The sequence below is a fragment of the Cetorhinus maximus genome, chromosome 15 (genome assembly GCF_964194155.1).
Source record: "Cetorhinus maximus chromosome 15, sCetMax3.hap1.1, whole genome shotgun sequence".
NCBI lineage: Eukaryota > Metazoa > Chordata > Chondrichthyes > Lamniformes > Cetorhinidae > Cetorhinus > Cetorhinus maximus.
Window position 1 is genome coordinate 24112218 of NC_135893.1, and position 24694 is coordinate 24136911.

General features: G+C 44.9%; 1 protein-coding gene across 1 annotated transcript in view; it reads right to left on the reverse strand.

The window, feature by feature from the left end:
• ccdc30 (coiled-coil domain containing 30) overlaps positions 1–24694 on the reverse strand; it is a 135483-nt gene that overhangs the window by 64969 nt on the left and 45820 nt on the right. Inside the window, exons 10-12 of the mRNA XM_078559211.1 lie at positions 12107–12196; positions 10420–10530; positions 4489–4580 (exon numbers count right to left, since the gene is read on the reverse strand). Of these exons, the coding sequence (XP_078415337.1) occupies positions 4489–4580; positions 10420–10530; positions 12107–12196 (293 nt within the window). The remainder of the gene's footprint in view (positions 1–4488; positions 4581–10419; positions 10531–12106; positions 12197–24694) is intronic.

Here is a 24694-nt window from a genome sequence, read left to right on the forward strand (position 1 = left end):
GACGAGGTGTTCAGCTGTGGGGGTACAGCCAAGTTTGATCTTATTCCAGATATTTTATCCTGGGTATTTACACAAATGCACTTTGCAGGAGTGATTAATGACTTGTGATCAAGATGAGGAACCCAAGTTGATTTTTCACCCAACTCCATTGTGCCAGCCAACATCAGGAATGGTATCTGAGAATTGTGTTTCTATATGAGTTAGAAACTTTCGTCACTAAAGATATACAACAGCTACATTTAAGAAAGACTGGCATTTACATAGCACCTTACCACATCTTAGAAACCTCTCAAAGTGCTTCTTAATAGAATGTATTACTTTGAAATGCAATGACTGTTGTGATGTAAGAAAACACAGCATCGAACACACTACAAGATCATAAAAACTATAACGAAACAAATGACCAATTAATCCATTCGTGATGTTGATCGAGGATGGATGGTTGGGTTGGACATGGAGAGAAAAATGCGCTATTTCAAAAATCCATGCCATTGGGTCCTTAACATCCATCCCAACCACTAGCATGGGAAGGTAGGGCCTTAGTTTAACATCTCATCTGAAGGGTGGCACTTTTACAATGCAACACTCCCCAAGTACTATACTTTGCTGGCAGCCTAGACTGTGTGCTCAAAACTACAATAGGTTGTTAAATCATAACCTCCTGACTCAGAAATACTGTGATCAATTTATTTCGGACAATTGCCATTGCCAAGTGAAAGGTCTGCAAATTGCTTGCTGCAATAGGACCCATATTGTGATCCTTTCCCAAAGGATACCTTTCCATCCCTGGAGTTTGTCTGAGTGAACCCTCAGAAAATATGGAAGCATCAGAAAAGGATATAAGACCCAAGTATAGGGAAAATTGAAGATGTTGTGGAAGGGATTCACATGATAATGATCAAATACAATAGTATCAGAAACTTCTTGACGGATTCTACCACAGGTAACCTGGGATGGGGGTGCGGCAGGGATTACTGCATTAACAAGATTGATACAGAGAAAGGTCTACATTTCTTGATCTTGTAATCCAATTGACTCAAATCAGTTTATGCTTTTTATCTCCAGTACCCTATTCACTCTACATGTTGATCATTGTTAATGCAAAGATCTGCCTGATATCTGTCCTAAATAATCCTTTCTACAGTTTAGCCTGTGCACTTTTATTTTAGCATCCTACCATTCATTAAGTTATATTCCTGATTAACCTTATTTAATATCTTTCATAGACATATCTCTATAAAAGTATATGCTCCCATATCTTCTTTTAAGGGTAAAAAGCATCAGTTTCTCATAATGCAATCCTTTGGCAGTAGGGATCAGCTTCGCAGCTCTTCTCTGAATTACCTATAGGACTTGAATGTTTGCTTTATATGTTGGTGCCAAAAACAGAACACAGCACTAAAGCTGCTGTATAATCAAGATACAATACAGTCCTAGCTTGACATCTTCCATCCTCATAATCAGCTGACATAGCAATTTATATGAGTTTTCTCAATTGAAGAACTGATTTTTAGAAATGCGATTGCTGCAAATATGAAATATAAATGATGGAAATAGTGGCAGTTACATCATTGTCTAAACTACAAAGTAATCAGCCCAGAACTTCCATGGAGTAGCAATCATCATTGGAGTCCCACTCCACTCTGCTCCTTTTTATTTACCCAGGTCGGGAGCTGCACATTTCTCGCTCTATCTTCCAATCTGGGCCTGGTGAGAAATATGCAGCGCGACAGCTCTGGAGTCCTACCAGTGCAGGATAGCATCGCTGGGGGAAGTGAAACCACGCCTCCTTTTTACAAGACTAGGTACCATAAAGCAGTAAATTTAAAGGTCCCATTCTTGACAGGAGGGAAGGTAAGTGTGTATGCTAAGTGGGTGAGGAGTTAGGATGGTTGGGGTGTGGTGTGGTGGGGGGCGGTGGCGCTGGTGGTGCTAAGGGGAGGGTGGTCAGGGGGGAGTCAAGTGTGGAAGGGTGGCTAGGGGAGTGGTTGGGTGGGTGGTAGGGTAATCAGGGGGTGGGGGGGGTGTGGATGGAGTCATGTGGTCAGGGGGGTGGGGGGATCAGGGAGGTCTGGAGAGGAGTTGGAGGAGTGGAGAGTTGTCGAGGGCCGGGTGGGTAGTCGGGGTTGGGGGATTGAGGTGGCAATCGGGGCTTGGGGAGTAATTGGGTGGGGGTGTTGGGAGGGTAGTCATGGGTGATGGGGATGCTTGGGGGTTCAGTAGTATAGTTACCCAGGAGTTAGAAGTGGTTTTAATCCTTCTGACTTTTCCTGGGTAACTTTTCTGCTAAGAGTTGGAACCATCCGAATCTCCGATTTAAATCAGAGATTCAGATGTTCCAGGTGCAGGATATTTGACCAACGGAATTTCAAACTTCCTGGACAATTCCTGTATCGTCTTTGTGTAGCAACTTCCAGGGGGTCCCCCAGCGCATCTTCTGGGATACGACCCTCGCCGGGGAACGGAAGATCTGGGTCTTCATTACAGTTTTAAAATTCCTTCAATGCTCAAAATCAACTTGCAAATTGAATGATTCTGACATTCCAAAATGATACTATAGCTTTCCTCAGCCTCAAGGAAGGTAATTCTTAGTGGAACGCGGCAAACCAGCTGTCCTTTTACATGAGCAAACCTGTTTGAGAGCTGAGCCCAGAGACAGTCCTGCTAACCACCTCCCCCATTGAGGCCACATATGTACAGCTCATTTGCAGCTGCTCATGTGCCCAGTTGGAGCCTGAGGCCTGAACTATGTTTCCAAACAGCTGTTTTCACAGCTTGGGGAAAGACACAGAACTCAGTGGGGAGAAGGCTTGGAACTTGGTGGGGAGAAGAGTTGGAACTCGGTGGGGGTGGGGAGGGTTAAAGTCTGGAACTAGGAGTTGGGGGAGAGAAATGTCAGGAACTGGGGAAGGGGGAGGCGGACAGGAACTCAGGGGAGAGAAATGAAGAGGCAGATGGGTAAAGTAAGAAGAATGGAGAGAGGCAATATAAACGAAACAGTACAATTTTAAAGGGATGCAGAAGCAGACACTTATGGGTGTATGTAAACAAGTCTCTGAAGGTAGTAGGACAAGTAGAGAAAGTTGTTAAAAGGCTTACAGGATATTGTTTATCAATCATAGAGCACAAAAGCAAGAAGTTATGCTTCTTTAGCCAGAGAGTGGTGAATCTATGGAATTCATTGCCACAGAAGGCTGTGGAGGCCAGGTCATTGAGTGTATTTAAGACCGAGATAGATAGGTTCTTGATTGGTAAGGGGATCAAAGGTTACGGGGAGAAGGCGGGAGAATGGGATTGAGAAACTTTTCAGCCATGATTGAATGGCGGAGCAGACTCGATGGGCCGAATGGCCTAATTTCTGCTCCTATGTCTTATGGTCTTATGGTCTTAAATGTTTATAAACTGGTTAGGTTTCAGCTGGTATACTGTGGCCAATTGTGGGCATCACACACTTTAGGAAAGATGCCTTAGAAGTGCAGAGGAAATTTACTAAAATAATATCAAGAATGAAAGACTTCAATTATGTGGAAAGGCTACAGAGAAACTGGAGTTGTTCTCCTTAAAAAAAAGAGTCTGTATTCTGTGTTCCTACCATCAAGCATTGCATTACATTTATGTGTTCTTTGCCAAATTCACCATTCCAATGCACTCCTGGTCAGCCTCCCATCTTCCACGCTCAATAAACTCGAGCTCATTTAAAACTCTTCTGCACATTTTCTAACTTGCAGCAAGTCCCATTCTGCTTCTTCTGTTTTTGCTTTAGTAGTGTCGGCATCACAGACTAATAACCGTATTCTGCCAACATTTATGTGGGTAGCGCTAGCTAAACCGGACATGGCCTGCAGGGATGGTAGCTCTTATTAAGAAATGGAAAGAATCTAAAGATGGCTCTTGAAGATTTCAAGTGATGGGGCTGTGAATATTTCCTTTGGAAGCCTGTTATCCTTCCCTGTGCTTTTTGGTCTACATTGCCTATCAGTCCAGCAACACCTCAATTTTAAATTTCTACCCCTTCATGCTGAAATTCCTCTATCCATCACCCCTCCCTCTGAATTCCCTAGTGTGCATGCTGAACATTTTCTAAACTCGGGAGGGTGAGCTTCTAAATTTTGTACTGTGAGAGAGCTGTGCGTTCTCTAAACTCGGTACAGGGTGCTGCATGTTCCCTAAATGTGAGCGCTGAGTGCTCCTCACCTGGAACAGTGAGATATTCTCCAAAAATTGTTAACATCAACAGTGGAAGCCTACTTGCCTGCCTGAATAACTGGATCAAATCACGCAATGCAGAGACTTTGAATATTCTACAGCAGGCAGGATCAAATTACATTCCAGACAAACTGTTTGGAGGACAAGGTGAATCAGAAATCTAGTCCAACCCACCTGTGGTGCAAAAAAACACAGCTTTTTTTGGGGAGGTGAAAAATACTAAACCAGCACTCATACTTTCCCTTCCTTCAAGATCCCAAAATTCATGATCTGTTAATGTACCTTTTGTGGAGTTCCTCTGCTTTTGGATGCTGACCATCATGGCCTGAATCTGAGAGCCATGAATCTGCCTCCAAATCTTGGTAACCAGGGTCCTGGGGTAAAGGAGAGAAACCAATGAAAGTTGGACCATTATTTGTAATAAATGGTGGACCATAATGTTTACAGTTCAAATGAAGCCTATTGTGCCCATCATAGTGGGAAAATCCAAAACTAATCCTACTCCTCCAATCTTGACCCATACCCAGGGGGAGAATTTTCTCCCCGTCGAGCGGGGGGTGGGGGGAGCTGGGTGGGAGTGGGCGGGCGCGCACCCGGTTGCCACCCGCAATCGGCTGGGCGCCACCATTTTACACGCACCTGGAAGCACTGAGCGCTCCCTGTGCAGGCGGGGAGAGGAGGGAGAGTCGGGGCCTGCGCTCTTTTGTGCATGCGCGCAAAAGAGCGCAGAAATCTCCCTGAGGCACAGAGGGAGATTAGTTTAAGTTCCAAAAAAATTAATAAAGGAAAAAAAATATTTTTAAGACATGTTCCCTCATGTGAAACTGTCACATGAGCTGGGACATATCTATTAATTTTATTAAAAATTTTTACAAGACTTTAAAAACCTTCATGAAACCTCATCCCGCCCGTGGATGAGGTTTCATGATAAATGCGAAGACAGCCTGGGCTCTTCGCTTGCAACCTTAAGGTTGGACGGGCAGCTCAATTTATTGTTTCAATTGTTAGTTAACTGGCCTTAATAGGCCTTTGGCAGTTCGGTGGGCGCGCAGCCGACCCGTCATCGCACGTCATTTTACCCCTTGGTGAGCAGCCCCGCCCCCACTCGCCGAGCCGAAGATTCTGCCCCAGGTTTCTTTCTCTGCTTCAAACATTTACTCGATTTTATCCAAAAAGATACAAAGGTCACTGCCTCAATCACTGCTTGGGTGCAAAGTATTCCATATTCTAACAACCATCTGTGTTAAGGGATTTTTCTTAACCCCTCTCTTCACTATCTTAGTGACAATTTTAAATGGCTGCTTGTTCTCACCGACTAATTTCGAACAGATCCAGCAACATAAGACTGGGCATCCATGAGGCACTATGGGCCGTCAGCAGCAGCAGAACTGTACCACAATCTGTAACCTCATAGTCCAGCATATTTCCCACTCTACCATTACCATCAAGCCAGGGATCAACCCTGGTTAATAAAGAGTGCAAGAGTACATGCCAGGAGCAGCAACAGGCATACCTAAAAATGAAGTGTGAATCTGGTGAAGCTACAACACAGGACTACTTCTGTGCCAAACAGCATAAGTAGCAAGTGATAGTCAGAGCTAAGTGATTCCACAATCAATGGATCAGACCTAAGCTCTGCAGTCCTGCCACATTCAGTCGTGAATGGTGGTAGGCAATTAAGCAACTCACTGGAGGAGGTGACTCCACAAACTTCCCATCCTCCATGATGGGGGAGTCCAGCACATCAATGCAAAAGATAAGGCTGGAACATTTGCTACAATCTTCAGCCAGAAGCGCCGAGTAGATCATCCATCTCGGCCTCCTCCGGAGGTTCCCAGCATCACATGTGCCAGTCTTCAGCCAATTCGATTCAATCCATGTGATATCAAGAAACGGCTGAAGGCACTAGATACTGCAAAGGCAATGGGATCTGACAATATTCCGGCAATAGTACTGAACACTGCTCGAGAACTTGCCCCGCCTCTAACCAAGCTGTTCCAGTACAGCTACAACACTGGCATCTACGTGGCTATGTGGAAAATTGCCCAGGTATGTCTCGTACACAAAAAGCAGGACAAATCCAACCCGGCCAATTATTGCCCCATCAGTCTACTCTCGATCATCAGTAAAGTGATAGAAGGGGTCATCAATAATGCCATCAAGTGGTACTTGTTAACAAAAACCTGCTCAATGACGCTCAGTTTGGGTTCCACCAGGGCCACTCAGCTCCTGACTTCATTACAGCCTTAGTTCAAACATGGACAAAAGAGCTGAATTTCCCAGGTGAGGTGAGAGTGAATGCCCTTGACATCAAGGCAGCATTTGACAGAGTGTGCCATCAAGGAGCCCTAGCAAAACTGGAGTCAATGGGAATCAGGGGGAAAACTCTCTGCTGATTGGAGTCATACCTCGCACAAAGGAAGATGGTTGTGGTTGTTGGAGGTCAATCAGCTCAATTCTAGGACATCACTGCAGTTCCTCAGGGTAGTGTCCTAGGCCCAACCATCTTCAGCTGCATCATCAATGACCTTCCTTCCATCATAAGGTCAGAAGTGGGGATGTTCGCTGATGATTACACAATGTTCAGCACCATGCGTGACTCCTCAGATACTGAAGCAGTTCATGTCCAAATGCAGCAAGACCTGGACAATATCCAGGCTTGGGCTGATAAGTGGCATGAAACATTCGCATCACACAAGTGCCAGGCAATGATCATCTCCAACAAGAGAGAATCTAACCATCGTCCCTTGACATTCAATGGCATTACCATTGCTAAATTCCCCACTATCAACATCCTGGCGGGTTACCGTTGACCAGAAACTAAACTGGACTAGCAATATAAATGCTGTAGATTCAAAAGCAGCACAGAGGCTAGGAATCCTGCAATGAGTAACTCACTTTCTGACTCCCCAAAGTCTGTTCACCATCTACAAGGCACAGGTCAGGGCTGTGATGGAATACTCTCCTCTTGCATGGATGAGTGCAGCTCCAACAACACTCAAGAAGCTTGACACCATCCAGGACAAAGCAATCCGCTTGATGGGCACTCCATCCACAAACATTCACTCCCTCTACCACCAACGCACAGTGGCAGCAGTGTGTACCATCTACAAGCTGCACGGCAGGAACTCACCAAGGTTCCTTCAAAAGCACCTTCCAAACCCACAACTACTACCATATAGAAGGGCAAGAGCAGCTGACAGATGGGAACACCACCACCTGGAAGTTCCCCTCCAAGCCACTCACCAACCTGACCTGGAAATATATTGGCGTTCCCCCGCTGTTGCTGGGTCAAAATCCTGGAACTGAGGGTGGACCTACACCACATGGACTGCAGCGGTTCAAGAAGGCAGCATACTACCACCTTTTGAAGGACAATTAGGCATGGGCAATAAATGCTGGCCTAGCCAGCGTTACCCATATCCCATAAATGAATTTTAAAAATCAATATTTTATACAACTTCCTGTTTTGTTCTTGTGCACTATACCTCTATTTATAAAATCCAAAGTAATAAGATTATAGAATTAGGCATGCATAGGCTAAAATATAGGGTCAAGAATCTCATGGAGTCACAAAGTGATAGGTTTCAGTTCTATGCCTGTGATACCTCAGATGGTATGCTCCTGAAACCTGTTATACAGTGTGGGCAGTTGCTGAGTTGAAGCAAAGCATTTGCCACAGGAAGAGGAAAATGAACTGTATGGCCAACAGTTCTATCTTAATAGGGCTCTTTGCTGTATGGAAACTGGTAAAACCATGCCTTTTAACAGCATTGCCTTGCCATTGTTCGATGGGAGAGGGAAAACAGGAAGGAAGGTTGTGAATGGAAGTATATGGAACAGAATGTCCCTAGACAGCACAGATGGGATGGGGGGGTAGGGGAACCAAAGTGGGTGAGGAGAATATCAGTGCTTTACAGTGGTGTAGTGGGAAATTTTGCAGTGCAGGAGTTCTAAGGAAATGTGTTGGCCATATAATTTCTAAATCTACTATTATGTTGTTTTCCTATGTATTAATCATTTCAGTTCCCAAACGTTAGTAAAACTATGCTTTTTAAGTGAAAAATATTAGGGCCAGTAGGCATTTTATTTCGAACCATGTGGTATTTTGAATCATTAGCCTTTAGCATAGCTAGAATTTCATTATGCAACAATTTAATTATTTAATTCAAACCTATTAAAAACATGAATTACAGAAAACTTTACTTACTTCTGACTGGGGGGTGGTATATAGAGGGACCACTACTTTTTTTGATTTATATTAATAACCTAGACCTGGGTGTACAGGGCACAATTTCAAAATTTTACAATGATGCAAGACTTGGAAGTATTGTGAACTGTGAGGAGGATAGTGATAGACTTCAAAAGAATATAGACTGGCTAGTGGAATGGGCAGGCACATGGCAGATGAAATTTAGTGTAGGGAAGTGTGAAGTGATACATTTTGGTCAGAAGAATGAGGAGAGGTGACATAAAATGAAGGGTACAATTCTAAAGGGAATGCAGGAGCAGAGGGTGTATATGTGCATAAATCATTGAAGGTGGCAGGGCCAGGTTGAGAAAGCAGTTAATAAATTATACTGATTCCTGGGTTTTATAATAGGGGCACAGAGTACAAAAAGAAGTAAGTTATGAACCTTCATAAAACACTGGTTCAGCCTCAACAGGAAGGATGTGAAGGTTTTAGAAAGGGCGCAGAAAAGATTTACAAGAATGGTTCAGAGGATGAGAGACTTCAGTTATGTGGATACATTGGCAAAGCTGGGGCTGTTCTCCTTGGAGAGGAAATTTGTTAGACATGTTCAAAATCATGAGGGGCCTGGATAGCCTAAATGGAGAAGAACTGTTCTAATTGGCAGAAGGTCGAGAACCCCAAGGTGTTTAACAAGGGAACCAGAGACGACATGAGGAAAACTTCTTTATGCAACAAGTGGATTGGATCTGAAATGCACTGCTTGAGCATGTGGTGGAGACAGATTCAATTGTGATTTTCAAAAGGGAACTGGATAATTATCTAAAGAAGAAAGATTTTATAGGGCTACAGGGAAAAGGCAGGGGAGTGGAACTAGCTGAGTTGCTGTTGCAGAGAACCAACACAGAGACACTGTGCTGAATGGCATCCTCCTGTGCTGTAACTATTCTATGATTCTAGTTTAGATACATTCAAAGAAATTGATAAACACGGGAGGAAGAAAGAAGTTGAAGGTTACCCTGATAGCGTGATCAAGAAGGTTGAGAAGCTTGTATGGAACATAAACACCAACATAGATGAAGTGGGTCAAATGGCCTGTCTCCGTTCTGTAAATTCCATGAAAAGCTGCCAGCAAGGAATACAAACACTATATTGCATTTCACAGCTTCAGACCATCACCGCCAAGGAATTAATAAGAATTATTCTTTCCCTCCACCCTGTCACACATTCTCTCCCCTACAGTCTCCAGTTACTCATCTACTCAGACGCCAGTGCACCCCGCTTGTCCGGCTGCCTCGCCTGGACCCCGCTCGTCTGGCTGTCTCTCCTGGTCCTCGGAACTTATCTTCAAAACTTACCTTCCCACTCTTTGCTGCTTGTAGAATCACAGGCTGGTTCCTCTCTGTATTTGCTGCTGATAGGCTCACTAGTGATCCTATCAGCAGCAAGTGCAGGGAGAAACCAGCCTGTGATTGGACGAGCAGCTTTACAGCATTTTTCAAAATATGTGTCACTTGAATGTCCAACAAGTTTGGCTGGCCACATTGAGTTAGGCAAGCCTGCTTTAAGTAGAAGTGCCAGAGCAGCACTCTGGCAGCACTATACCACTGGTGCTTTAGTCCCTGACGATAGAACATTCCAATTGATTACAGTCTTGTACCACAATAGCCAAGAGACATGAGCATGGAGGTAGTTAACACATCTTAGATACCCAGTCATATTTTGGGCAAAGATATGCTTCACACATCATTATTTTTCTTTAAATACTGTTCTTCCTAATGGTCTCCTGAATGTGGCAGCTCACTGATGCCACACCTGAGGGCCTTTCTTTATGTGGCTAGCCTAAATGTTTAGTGTCATGGTTTAAGGATACTGAGAAGGATTGTAACAACCCTACTTCTGACTGAGCAAAGAACAGGGGCGAAATCTGGAAACTTCCTAGTCTGTACAACTCAATGCCGTACCACTCCATGCACTATACACTGAGCCATGCAGGAAAGCAGGTTTACTTCACCCCTTACCTTATCAAAAGAACGTGAAGATGCATATGACTTTTTCTTCTTACGAACAGATGACATTGGAATTTCTTTTACTGGTTGTTGCTGGGAATCCATCTGTTGGGCTGATTCCCTCTGAGATGCAAAAAGGAAAGATTAAGGGAACTGAGAGGAGAGACAGCAACCATTACTGAATGACAAGGAAAAAATCAAAATACTGCAGATGCTGGAAATCTGAAATATAAACCAAAAGTGCTAGAAATACACAGTAGATCAGGCAGTGTTTGCAGAGAGAAACAGAGTTAACATTTCAGGTTGAGATCACCTTCCATCAGAACTCATCTCGACTTGAAATGTTAACTCTGTTTCTCTTCACAGATGCTACCTGATCTGCTGAGTATTTCCAGCATTCTTTGTTTTTTTTCAGAAAGACAAGGATTTGGCTCAGTAAATTCTGAGGTGAGACTTAGTGCTGCGACTGAAGATTACACTCATTACAATAAAAATCTAGACCATTTTCTACTGCTCCTCAACATGTGCAGCAACCCAAATTTATGCTGAGCTCAGCAGCTAACCATTAACCTTCATTTTTACAATTTTGATCAGCCAGCCTAACTCCACAGAACCCTAGCAGAATCCCACCACCACACTAAGCTACTCAGGTTTCAAACTCCACGATGAACCCGCTATTTTCATACTGAGCCCATGGAGCAGCCAAGTTCCACAATCAACCCAACAGTCGACCCACTCAATAATGAGGAGCAGCCACTTACCTTCATGCTGAACTAACCAACTGCCTGCCTTCCATGCTGATCCCACCAGCCATTCTCCATGCTGAGCCCACCAGTCACCCTCCTCCATGCTGAGACCACCAGTCACCCTCTCCATGCTGAGACCACCAGCCACCCTCCTCCATGCTGAGACCACCAGCCACCCTCCTCCATGCTGAGACCACCAGCCATTCTCCATGCTGAACGCACCAGTCACCCTCCTCCATGCTGAGCCCACCAGTCACCCTCTTCCATGCTGAGACCACCAGCCACCCTCCTCCATGCTGAGACCACCAGTCACCCTCCTCCATGCTGAGACCACCAGTCACCCTCCTCCATGCTGAGACCACCAGTCACCCTCCTCCATGCTGAGACCACCAGCCACCCTCCTCCATGCTGAGACCACCAGCCACCCTCCTCCATGCTGAGACCACCAGCCACCCTCCTCCATGCTGAGACCACCAGCCACCCTCCTCCATACTGAGCCCACCAGCCATTCTCCATGCTGAGACCACCAGTCACCCTCCTCCATGCTGAGACCACCAGTCACCCTCCTCCATGCTGAGACCACCAGTCATCCTCCTCCATGCTGAGACCACCAGTCACCCTCCTCCATGCTGAGACCACCAGTCACCCTCCTCCATGCTGAGACCACCAGTCACCCTCTTCCATGCTGAGACCACCAGCCACCCTCCTCCATGCTGAGCCCACCAGTCACCCTCCTCCATGCTGAGCCCACCAGCCGTCTTCGATGCTATCCCCAGCAGCGGGACTACTTTGATAAAGAGCCCATAAATTAACACCTAACCACATCATAGCACAGCAGCTCTGCACCAAGCATAGCTTTAAAAGAACAGACATTGCCACAAGGGGAAAAGCAGACTGTGAAACAGCTGGCATCATATAAACTGAAACTTGCTTAAGAGATTCCCAGTATTTACCCTGAGTTGTGGTTGCAGCTGATCCATTTTCTTCTGTGCAATACTGAGTTGTTCTTTCTGCAATGGCTCGATTTTTTGAAGGCTTTCAACCTATTGAGATACAACGTAAAACAGTGTAGGACTTTACAATAAATACTTATTGAAATAAAGAGGGAGATAAGGCAAAAGAGAGGCAAAACAAAGTGCGAGAGCGAGAGAGAGGAGATGAAAGAGAGAGCAAGAAGGAGAAGGTGAGACAGAGAGAGAGAGAGGAACAGAGAGACAAAGAGAGAGAGAGAGAGGAGGCAAGAGAGAGAGGAGATGAGATAAAAAGGAGGCAGGTGACAGAGACGAGATGAGGCAGAGGGGAGGTGAGAGAGAGACGACAAAGGAGACTAGAGAAAAGGTGAGACAAGAGAGAGAGAAGGGGGGGTGAGTGGGGGGTAGGGGAGAAAAAGAGAAACAAAAGAGTAGAGGTGAGTGGGAGGGAAGGCGAGTGAGAGGGGAGGCAAGAGGGAGGGGAGGCAAAGAGGCCAGTGTTAATTGTATATAAATAGTGTTGAATTGTATACAGGTGGTGGGCATTTACTCGGGATTCACTTATGATCCTATAAATAGGCACAGACTGAAACTGTAGCTGTTGGGCTAATGTGTAACTGCAAATAAATGCTTGTAAAAGTTGGCTCTAGTTCTATCCTTCACTGTCGGCTTTCTTGAGTATAATGTGGTAACAGAGGATGGTTGCCTAAAGGTGAAGATTGGAAAATTTGAAAAAAAATTCAGACTGAAAACTACAATCTTAGTAGCCATTGTGGAAAATGACAGAAAGTAAATGTAAGATGTCAGAGTATGATTACCTGCATCTTCATTCCACTATTCATGCCTACTCTGACAAAGCTTTGTCTTTAATACTATCATTACCACTCCCTTTGCCTGTGTTCCATGACATCTTTGTCACTTTATCTCCCCAGCTCCCTAACCTATCCCTGACCTCTTTTGCTCCTCCCCTTTTTCAACAGCATAAAACCCATCACAGTCCTACCTCTTTTCAGTTCCAAAGCTGGACTTGAAATATTAACTCTGTTCCACTCTCCATAGATGCTGCCAGACTTGCTGAGTTTTTCCAGCACTTTCTGTTTTATTTCAGAGCTTTAGCATCCACAGTATTTTGCTTTTATTATATGATTGCCATCTGACGTTCTAGGGAATCACGTGTCTAATGGAAGAATTAAGTGGATATGTGAACATGGGTTACTTACCTACAAGAGTATTTTGTGAACTGGATGCTCGCGAGTTGGATCGTGATGGAAGTATAGGCCTTGAGACTTTGAATGAAATTTATAAGAAAGATGATCTGTTTAATGTCTAAGAGGCATGGTCAGACTTTAATAGATTTTGGAAAACAGATAACCATTCTATGGAAGAATATATCATGAAAAACACTGTCAAAAGAAAGTCATAATTTTTTGAACATGGGGCAAGTGGATCCAGTGGCAATATGTTTGTCAACATCATAGAATGTTACATCGAAGGGAAAGGGGCACCAGAAAGGCAGAGAAGTATGTGGATTGTCAACATTAAAGACTGACTTCTGGGCATGGACTATGCCTGATTAAAAAGGACTGCTAGAGATAGAGATGTGTGGAAAGCCACAATTAGCAATCTTTGTACAATCAAGGATGCTACATGAAGAGAGGTAAAAGATTAAAGATTAATGACATTAAATTTGTGGATCCCTGGATCAGTACCAGTGTGTAAATTGTTGGACTGTACTAAGGCGTCTCATACGGACAGGCTACTGTTAGAAAAGATGTTTGCAGCCTTGAAAAATATCCTGGGGAAACAATGATTTCCTGTAGCCTACATGGAATAAGTGGCACATTCTGTGGTAATCAAAGAATTGACTCAATAATTGCCAGATTTCAAAATGTTCCAGATACTGGACATATGTGTCAATACAACGGAAGAATTCAAGACCGGCAGAATGAGGATGAAAGCACTTTTTGCAGATCTGGCTGTCACAGCAGAAAACAGAATTGGAACACAAATAATAGGCCAATGATTTCCAGGAATGCTAAAGGAACAGTTAATGGGTGAGTCAGGTGTGTCTTGAAATGTTATAATGCTGCGAACTGTCCTAAGCAAAAAGGCAGCGTCCTCAAAATGAACATGACAAAGAGAATTCTAAGGAAGAGGGTAAAGATAATGATGAATCAGGACAATTTTTTTTATTGTCACAGGGGTTTTAGTCCTGTGGGTGAAATCTCAAATTGCTTTATGTGCTATGTGATAGTCCTCCTGTTCAGAGTCACAGAAGTCTACAGCCAAAGAAAAAGGCCCTTCAGCCCATCGCGTCTGCGCCGGTCAAGCAAATACCTAACTATTCTAATTCCATTTTCCAGCACTAGGCTCATAGCTTCATATGCCATGGCATCGCAAGTGCACATCCAAATACTTCTTAAATGTTATGAGGGTTTCTGCCTCTACCGCCCTTTCAGGCAGTGAGTTCCAGATTCCCACCACCCCCTGGGTGAAAAAATCCTTTCTCACAGCCCCTCTAAACCTCCTGCCCTTACCTTAAATCTATGCCCCCTGGTTATTGATCCCTCCACCAAGGGGAAAAGTTCCTTCCTGTCTACCCTATCTATGCCCCTCATAATTTTATATACCTCAATCATGTCCCCCCCTCAATCTCCTCTGCTCCAGGGAAAACAACCCCAGTCTATTCAATCTCTCCTCATAACTAAAACTCTCCAGCCCAGGTAACATCCTGGTAAATCTCCTCTGCACTCTCTCTAGTGCAATGACATCTTTCCTATAATGCGGATTCCAGAACTGTACGCAATACTCTAGCTGTGGCCTAACCAGTGTTTTATACAGTTCCAGCATAAACTCCCTGCTCTTATATTCGATCCCTCGGCTAATAAAGGCAAATATCCCATATGCCTTCTTAACCACCTTATCTACCTGTCCCGCTATCTAGAAGATAGTAGAATTAGTTCATTTTTTTCTGCATATTTGAACGCAGTGCATGCAGGAAGATTGGCTTTCTTCATGGCTGAGTTTGCGGATAAAACTCGGAGACCACTGAGGCATCACATAAGATGGTCTGAGATTGAATTTAATTCAGCAGACAAACTAATAGGTCATGATGATATGATCATACTTTTCAAACATGGCAACCAGATTGTTAAGGCTCATCCTCATGATTAATCAGAATTAATTACAAAATCTCAGATGTTAAGCAGCTGACAGAGCTAAATGAGGCACCCTCTACCTCAAGTGTTTGTGTCCAGTGATGAAGCTCCTGAGGAACTTCCTCCTGAAAGGTCACTAATCAGAAATGTTAACTCTGTTCCTCTCTCCACAGATGCTGCTTGACCTGCTGAGTATTTCCAACATTTTCTGCTTTTATTATTAAAGGAAATTAGACAGTTAGGAATTAGAGAGCATGGAGCGTATTCTGGGGTATCAGATAAGGGGCAGCAGTTTTGTCACATTGGTTGATAAAAATTGAAAAAAATACATGAAGATAGGACTTGTAAGGCTGAAGCAAGGCTAATTGCTAGGGGTTTTGAAGAGGAACTGGGTGATACAGATGTTATAAAGGACTCTCCAACAGCTTATGGGAGTATCAATTGACATAAAGGCTGCATTTCTACAGAGTGATACTTTTCAGAATGTTTCTGAAACTGCTCAAAGAGGCAACAGATGCAGAAGGGAAACTAAACAAATGTGGTGTTTCCAGGGTATGTTCTTTTTTGATAAGATCTGATTTGCTGAAAATAGTTTGAGTTCTATCCCGCAAGGTCTTTGGTATCATAAAGGAAATCTTTCAGGAATCTTCATGGTGCATGTTAATGACTTCTAGTACTGATATACCTATTTCTTTCATTTTCCTCAAATCATTGACATTTAGAGCTACACCTTCTTGAACAATCCAGTCATTTGTATGTTGTACTCATCTCCATCAATGAGATAGACAGTAATTGTTATGACAGTTCAGTCTTCCTGTTGTGAAAGCTTCTAACATTCACATATTTAGTCTTTAATAAGTTAAACCTGTCCTTCACAACACTCCTTTCCTTAATTGATATTTCTGTTCATTTGCTTTCCTCCCTGCCTTACACAAGTTCAAATTCCACCAAAGCCCTGTTTACAGTTCTCGCAAGGACATTGTTATCAATTAAGTTTAGAGAAGATCCTTTCCATCTGAACATTTCCCCCTACCATTGCTCCCAAACTTGCCTAACGTCTTTCGATGTAAAGCTCTCCTTGCTGCACCATCATCGTTGCCACTCATTGATGTATCATTGATGTATTTAGTTTGTTTCCACCAAATTGATTCAATACAGGCAATAATCCTGAAATCTTCAAAATCCCCCTGCAAGACCTCCAACCTACTCTTTTCTATGTCACTGGTTCCAAGAGAACCACAATTTATGACCAGTTCCCTCCCTTTCCAAAAAGGCAAACCACCTGCAACTTTGGGTAAACACCAGCAAGAGTCTGAAACTTCAGGAAACAAAGAGAGTGAATGGGTAAAGAATGTTTTTTTTTAAGAAATGGAGCAAACCTAAGTTACAATTTTTTTCTTTATGCTTCCCAATAGGGGCAGTGGTGAGTCACTCCCTTGTCACTCTTACGCACCTTTTCTCAGCCAATTCTGGTTGTTTTCATTATTTCCACTGGAATCATGTCAAGTTGGTGAAAATAGCCATAAATATTCTACCGATTTGATTAGCATCACTTGTGCAAGGAAATACCAGTGGAAATAAAATCATATTTCCAGAGACCCACATCACAATGGCAGTGACATCACAGAGCAGTTGTTAAATATCTCCATTGGTGGTGCTGACACAACCCAGTGGTTTTCAAACTTTCTTTTGTAGGGACCTGCCTCAATTCCGAAGGACAATGTCTCTGATCCAAAAGGGAAAGAGTGCTATACTACCTGAAACATTGCATCAGTGTGCAGCAACAGAAATAATACAGAAATCTGATGATCTGAGGAACCCACCCTGGAATCCCTTTCCAGGTCCCCAATCAAAACTTATGACATGACCATTGGGCGATATTGTCATGTCACACTGACCAAGTTTCTACTTATACCATTAGTTTGAAATGGCAAAATATTCTTTAAGAAGTATTGGGAATTCTACAGATAAGTTATCTAAATTCTTTATGACATTAGCTTTCTTGTCCCCTACTCCAAATTTTCTCCTGAAGAGGCTGCCTCTTCCTGAGGTGCAATTCCAACGGTGAAACAAGTCCTCTAGTATCTTATCCAATAAGCTTTTTTCTGGTAGTAGCCTTGTCATTGAGAATCAGTAGGTTACTCGAATGAGGCATATGCCACAGTTCAGCCCAATTCTGACTTCAACTGACATTAAACACATGGGGCAAGATATTTCAGATGGCCCCGTCACCCAAAGTTGTGATCTCCACTGATAATAGCAGCCCCACAGCCATTTAGTGCTCCATGGAGTGTTAATTGATTGGTGTCAAGATATTCTTCTCTCACTTGGGCATATGTCCCTGATCAGAGATCTGCTGGCCAATCTGATCGGCCGGCAGCTCTGTAGTCCCAGCAGCACTAGCAGTAGCAGTGGTCAGGATTAGGACTACAAGTAGTGTCCAGATTTTTAGTCCTGCAGTCCAGGACCAGATAAGTGAGGGGGTTCTCACGCCAGGGAGAGGTGAGGCCAAGGGGGGTGGGGAGAGGATGGTGGGGTCTTGATGGAGAGGCCAAGGGGGGCGCTGAGGAAGGAGCACCCATGGTGCCCGATGTGGAAAGGGAGCCCTTGAAGGAAGGGCGCCCCACCCCCTTTCAGCCCAAGGCCTGAGCAGGGTGAACTGCCGAGCTTCCCCCCCTATCCCTGAACTCCTTCCACCAGCCTCAAAAATGAGGTCAGGTGGGAAGCAGCCCTTAATTGGCCAATTGATCCTGAATTGGGCAGAGGGTGGGCAGGCAACATGTGGAATTTTATGGCCATATCTTCCCCTCACCCACAGCTCCGACTGCAAACCCACTGGCAGGGTCCATAGAATTCGATTGCCACACTTTCCAGCAGGTGTCACCACAGAGTGAGGAATCCGAACCTTTCCACCAGAACATACCATCACGTTCCACTAGACATTCCACTAGAGTCATACCTAGCACAAAAGAAGATGGTTGTGGTTGCTGGAGGTCAATCATCTCAGTTCCAGGATATCACTGCAAGAGTTCCTCAGGGTAGTGTCTTCGGCCAACCTTCTTCACCTAGTTCATCAATGACCTTCCTTCCATCATAAGGTCAGAAATGGGAATGTTTGCTGATGATTGCACAATGTTCAGCACCAGTTGTGACTCCTCAGATACTGAAGCAGTCCATGTCCAAATGTAGCAAGACCTGGACAATATTCAGGCAGGGGCTGACAAGTGGCAAGTAACATTCATGCCACACAAGTGCCAGGCAATGACCATCTCCATAAGATAGAATTGAACTGTCGCCCCTTGAAATTCAATGGCAATACCATCGCTGAATCCCCTGCTGTCAACATCCTGGGGGTTACTATTGGCCAGAAACTGAACTGGGCTAGCCATATAAATGCTGTGGCTACAAGAACAGCTCAGAGGCTAGGAATCCTGCAGCGAGTAACTTACCTGACTCCCCAGAGCCTGTCTATCATCTCCAAGGCACAAGTCAGGAGTGTGATGGAATACTCTCCATTTGCCTGGATGAGTGCAGCTCCAACAACACTCAAGAAGTTGACACCATCCAGGACAAAGCAATCTGCTTGATTGGCTCAATCAACCCATCCACATTCACACCCTCCACCACAGAGGCACAGTGTGTACTATCTAGAAGATGCAATGCAGGAACTCACAACGGATCTGTCGATAGCACCTTTCAAACCCATGACCTCTATCATCTAGAAGGACAAGGACAGCTGACACCTGGAAGTTCCCCTCAAAGACACTCACCATCCTGACTTGGAAATATATCGCCCGTTCCTTCACTACCGCTGGGTCAAAATACTGAAGTTCCCTCCCTAACAGCACTGTGGGTGTACCTACAAAACATGGATTGCAGCGGTTCAAGAAGGCAGCTCACCACCACCTTCTCAAGGGCAATTAAGGATGGGCAAAAAATGCTGGCCTAACCAGTGACACCCACATCCCATGAATGAATTATACAATATTGACTTTAACGTTTACCAATATGAAACATAAAGGGTTTGAATGGTGCAGTAATTCTCCACATAGATTGTTCTTTCACTTATAAGCATTCCTATGCCAGTAATGGCTCAGTTGGTCACACTCTCATCTCTGAGTCAGAAAGTTGTAGGTTCAAGCCCCACTCCAGGACTTGAGCACAGAAATCAAGGCTGACTCTCTAGTGCAGTACCAAGGAAGTGCTGCACTGTTCAAGGTGCTGTCTTTCAGGAAAGATGTTAAACTGACAACTGACCCCACCGCCGCCGCCACCACCACCACCTCCCCACCCCCACCCCCCACCTCCACCCCTGCCCGCCCCCTTGGGTGGATGTAAAATATCTCATGGCACTATTTTGAAGAAGAGCAGGGGAATTATCCCTGGTGTCCTGGCCATGATTTATCCCACAATCAGCATCACAAAAACAGATGATCTGATCATTATCACATTGCTGTATGTGGGACTTTGCCATGCACATTTTGGCTGCTGCGTTTCCTACATTACAACAGTGACTACACTTCAACTATACATCCAAAAGTAGTTAATTGCTGTAAAGCAGTTTGTAAGGTCCAGTGGTCGTTCTTTTTTGAAGGTTGGGTTTGAATTCAATCCTGCCAAGGAATAAAAATTATCTTTCTGCTGGCTGAGTGAAATCTACATGAACTGAGTTTCTTTGGACAAGTTCTCAATAGAGATTTGCTATCTCATACAAAGCAGTGCTAAGAATGGTTGGCATTGGGAAAGAAGAAATGTCACCTAAAATAGCTGGAGGGACTCTTCTAAGGTTGGGACCAGAGCATCTTGCTGGGAGAGATATATTTAACACATGCTGTAATAAACATGAAAAGTGCTTGATTGGGCAGTGTTATGTGGTTATTCATGTTAAAGCTCATCTTGGAACACAAATTTGCGACATGCTGAGTGAAGGTTCAATTTGCATTCAAGCCCATGTTACCCTAAACCAAAATGCTTAATATGCCACATTCAAGGGAGCATCTGGCCCCTGCTATACCTCATCTAGAACTACTTGACTGCAACACTGTAGAAAAACTCTGCACTTTAAATATTAATTTTCAAGATTTGGGCATCATGGGCAAGACTGACATTTACTGCCCATCCCCAGTCTCCCTAGTTTTAAGCAACTTCCAGGCCACTTCAGCGGACATTAAAAGTCAACATATTCATGCAAAGCTGAATTCACATCTAGGCCACACCAGGTAAGGATAGGTTATTTGTTTTAAATGACAATCATCATGGTTATTTTTACATACACCTGGTTTTTATATCCAGTTTTGTTCAAGTTTAAATTGAATTCAAGCTCTCAAGCTGCTATTTGGGATTCAAATTTACATTCTCTGGATTATTAGTCCAGTAATATAACCAATATGCTATAATACTCATGTTATTTATATAGCTGACCTACTAGTACAGCAACAGATAAAAATTTTTAACTTCCCAACAATGGTATGTGTCTCAGCACCCAAGAGCACAAGAAACAATTCATCAAAAGTAATACATTGCGATGGATTTCTTTGTGATATAAACAAGTTAGAAAACAGGAAAAGAGAAGGATACCAAAAGAATTCCATTTTTAAAGCATCATCATTCACAAGAGAATTTTGGTCCGGAGTTAGGAAGAAGGGACTGAATTTTCTGCTTCGGAGACCAAGTGCAGTGGCAGGTGTGAAAAGTAGTGTGTTTCTTGTCAGCCAGCGGGCAGGTTTCCACACCAGATCGTTCGCTTTCCAGCTCATTACATACGCATGAACATGAAACACATCATATCTCATGGCGGGCTGGGCTGGGATTTATCTGCCCCGCTGTTACCTCATTGGCTCGTATATCCGGGTGCCATATTCAAACCACACCCATGCATGTCATTCACTCTCTGCAGCCTGGGACGGGTTGTAGTGAGTGATGTCCCCAAAAGGTGAGAAGCCTACTGCCCCCAAGTTCAGCGACTATGTGCTGAGGGCACTTCTTGTCACAGTTGAGGAACGCCAGGACATCCTTTACCACCGTGATGGCAGAAGGAGGTCCACCAACCTCAACACGCCGGCTTGGGAGTAGATCACCAGGGCAGTCAGCACCAACGCACCTCAGAGGAGGACCGCCATCCAGTGCAGGAACAGGATGAATGATCTCATCTGCTCCGCCAGGGTAAGTCAACCTTCTCCTCACTCTCAACTCACTCTCACAAGCCCATTGGGCATTCGCAGGGTTACAGTCCACAGGGATCTCACACATTGCCAGCACAAAGGACATCACCACTCACTTTCTCATACACACTTTGGCATCCTCATCTCTTCTCACATCCTGTACAGCTCCCGTCCTCAGCACTTACACATGTCCAATTGGCACATAAAGAAGTCAGGCATCCTTATCATCTGCCTTGGCATCCATCCTGCTCACAGTCTGTCCATTTGTCATTATGCAGACAAGATCACCCACAACAAAAAGAGATCCCAAACCGGAGTGAGGATGTCTGAGCTGAGGGCCCTCACCACCTTTGAAGAGTGTGCAGCAGAGCTGGCTGGGGAGGGCTGGGACTGTGCCTGTGCCAAGGATGAAACCAGCATTACCCAACCCATCAACAGCTCATTGGTCATCCGACGAAACGGCGTGCTTTATAATGCTATTGACTATGCAGCCAAATCACTCATTATCTCTCCTCTCTCTGACAGGCATCAGCAGAAAAAGGAAAAAGCTCATCGCCAGCCAGCCCATCAGCCCCAGCCCCCAGACTACCTTGGATGAGGATCCTGAGGATTCACCAGATGAAGAGCCGTCACAACAATCACCCGCACCCTCCACCAGCGCAGAGACACATCTCGGTGGGACCTAGTTTTAGAGTAGGTCACCATCTGGTGAGCACAGCACAGATTTGGGTCCACAGCACGTGGAGGCAGGGACATCCAAGGTCATTGACACTCGGAGGACTGCTGGAGGCCAGGCTCCTGCAGAGTCTAAGTCAGATGATGAGCCTCTGGACTCTGCCCTCACACAGATGTTGCAGCTGCAAAGACAGACACAGGAACATCAGGTAAGGTTGTCAGATGTCGTCACTAGATTGCAACGGACCATGGAGGAGTCTGTGTTCAGTCTGATGTCATTGCGCTGACATGCCGGCACACTGAGGTCAACACTGGTAGGATGGCGAAGGCCTTGGAGACCTTTGTCCAGGACATTGCACCTGATATGCACTAGAACCTGCATTCCATTGCTCTTGTCATAGGCAGGATCCAACAGTGGCTAAGCAAGAGGTGGATGGGGCAACTTGACCTCACTCCAGGTGCTCTTTCTCCTCAAGGAGTCACGCAGGGGCCTTCAGGCACCCATAGGGAGGAGGACCGTCAACTGGACACCCCGGGGCCATCCACCTAGGTGACTCCGAGAGTGTCCAGCCGATCCCAATCCCCTCTGCCTGTGACCCCACAGTATGCAACTCCACAGGCGGAGGGTTCACCTGCCCCACAGCAGAAGACCCAAAATAGGCCGGGGAACTCCAAGCCTCAGGACGCCTGCCAAGGTCATCACAGACGACAAGGTGTAGCAATCAGCAGGCTACCTCTTCCTCTGCTGTGGATGTCAGGGAAGCACCTAGATGTAGCGGTAGCTTAAAAAAATTAAGAAACACTAAGAGCACAAAGGTAGCACGGGTGTCCACAATCTGTATAGAATATGCACAAATGTAATTAGACTTTGACTCATTCCACTCCTCATGTTGTGTATGCCTCTTCCATTTGATGAAATGCTCCATGGTCTGTCAAGTGTCACAGATGCCCCCCTTCTCTCAGATGTCCCATCATCTGCCTCCGCTCAATGGTGTCTAGCAACAGCTCATTACAGAGCCTGATCGTTCTCTGCGCATTATCGACGAGTGAAGCCTCTGCCTCTAAGAAAGTTGTGGTTGGCCAAGGCATCTCTGAGACCTGCTTCAGAGGTTCATGTAATGTTGCCTCATGAGTTTAGAAATGGAGGCTGGTCTAGTCCCCCAATGCTTCTGCACTCTAGAGTGCTCAATGTGGATCTTACAGGATTGAACATCAACACATTGAACAGCATATAGTCAGTGCATCTTTCAATGGCCTCCATGTAATTTTCATAACCCTTGAGTGTGCTTCACATATGGACCCAAATTCAGACCTCCTATGAGCTCCTGTCTGCCTGCAGCATTATCTCATGTCCGCGTGTACATCTGAACATCATCCCAACATTAGTCCCCACCTTCCAACCTCCATGATTTAGAGCTATTAGCCTCACTGACAGACATTGAGCCTTGAGATTCCTGCTAGGTCGTTAAAACTGTGAGACCTAGGAGTTGTGTGCAGAGGCCTCAGATACCTGACTTGGACATGGGAAGATGCAGTTCTGGGTCATAAGATTAGCGTCGAGATGGTCAATCGACATGGCAATGTGCAACTTATCACATCGGTGTGCATGGGTTCCTTGTGCATTTGTCAGACTGTTGGAATGAAAATGTGGAGGTCTCAAATGGGATCAGAGCGAGTCTCCAAGACATCTGACATGTGCTCTTTACTACCAACGATTGGGGTGCTTAAGGCCCAGATGGAGTGTCATTTTCTTTCGGGTCCATAAACGCCATGACTCCAAACAGAGGCATGGTCGTGAGTGCTAGACAGATATCAGACTATGCTACTCCTGAAGGTTTCAAGGTCCACTGAAAGGTGAGCTGAAGTGCAGCCTTGCATTCATTACTGAGAGTTACAGATGACTGCATCCTGAAGTTATAACTAACGCTGGGGACTGAGTATGATGATGAAGCCTGAACACTTGTCTTGCCTTAATGATTGCCTATGCAGACAAAACGCAGTGCGATTCAGAATTGATCTCACTCATGAATGTGAGAACCACTGAATGATGATTGTCCTCCATGAGGCTCCTTGCCAGACTGCAGACATATTTCCACAAGAGCACTGAGGATTGTAGTGCTCCTCCTGCTTCTTGAAGGCTGCAATGGGGGTGGAATGTTGGTAAGATGCTTGAAGAGGCTGCGCCATTTCAAATCTGCACAAAAAATGCCATATTGCTGTTACTATCCCATAACAGCAAGGCCACATGCTCCCGAGGCTGTTGTACCTTCCAAAGATGAGAATATCATGACACAAGATTGTCACTCTTCATTCAGAGTGCTGCGTTGACCTGATTAGGATCATAACCAAGATGATAAGCTGGAACCAGCATGGAGGGCACTGATAAAAAAAGGCTCATACGAGCTAGTCGTCATCATCCTCCTGGAACCTGGCAGCTATAAGCATGTCATGTGCACGCCTGCCTCATCTGGCCCATGCTATGGCCTCTTCCTCTGGAACCTCGTCCTCATTGAGCTCAGCCCTCTTGATGTCCTCGTCATCGGAGGAGACATGCAGCTCCTCCATCTCTCCATCTG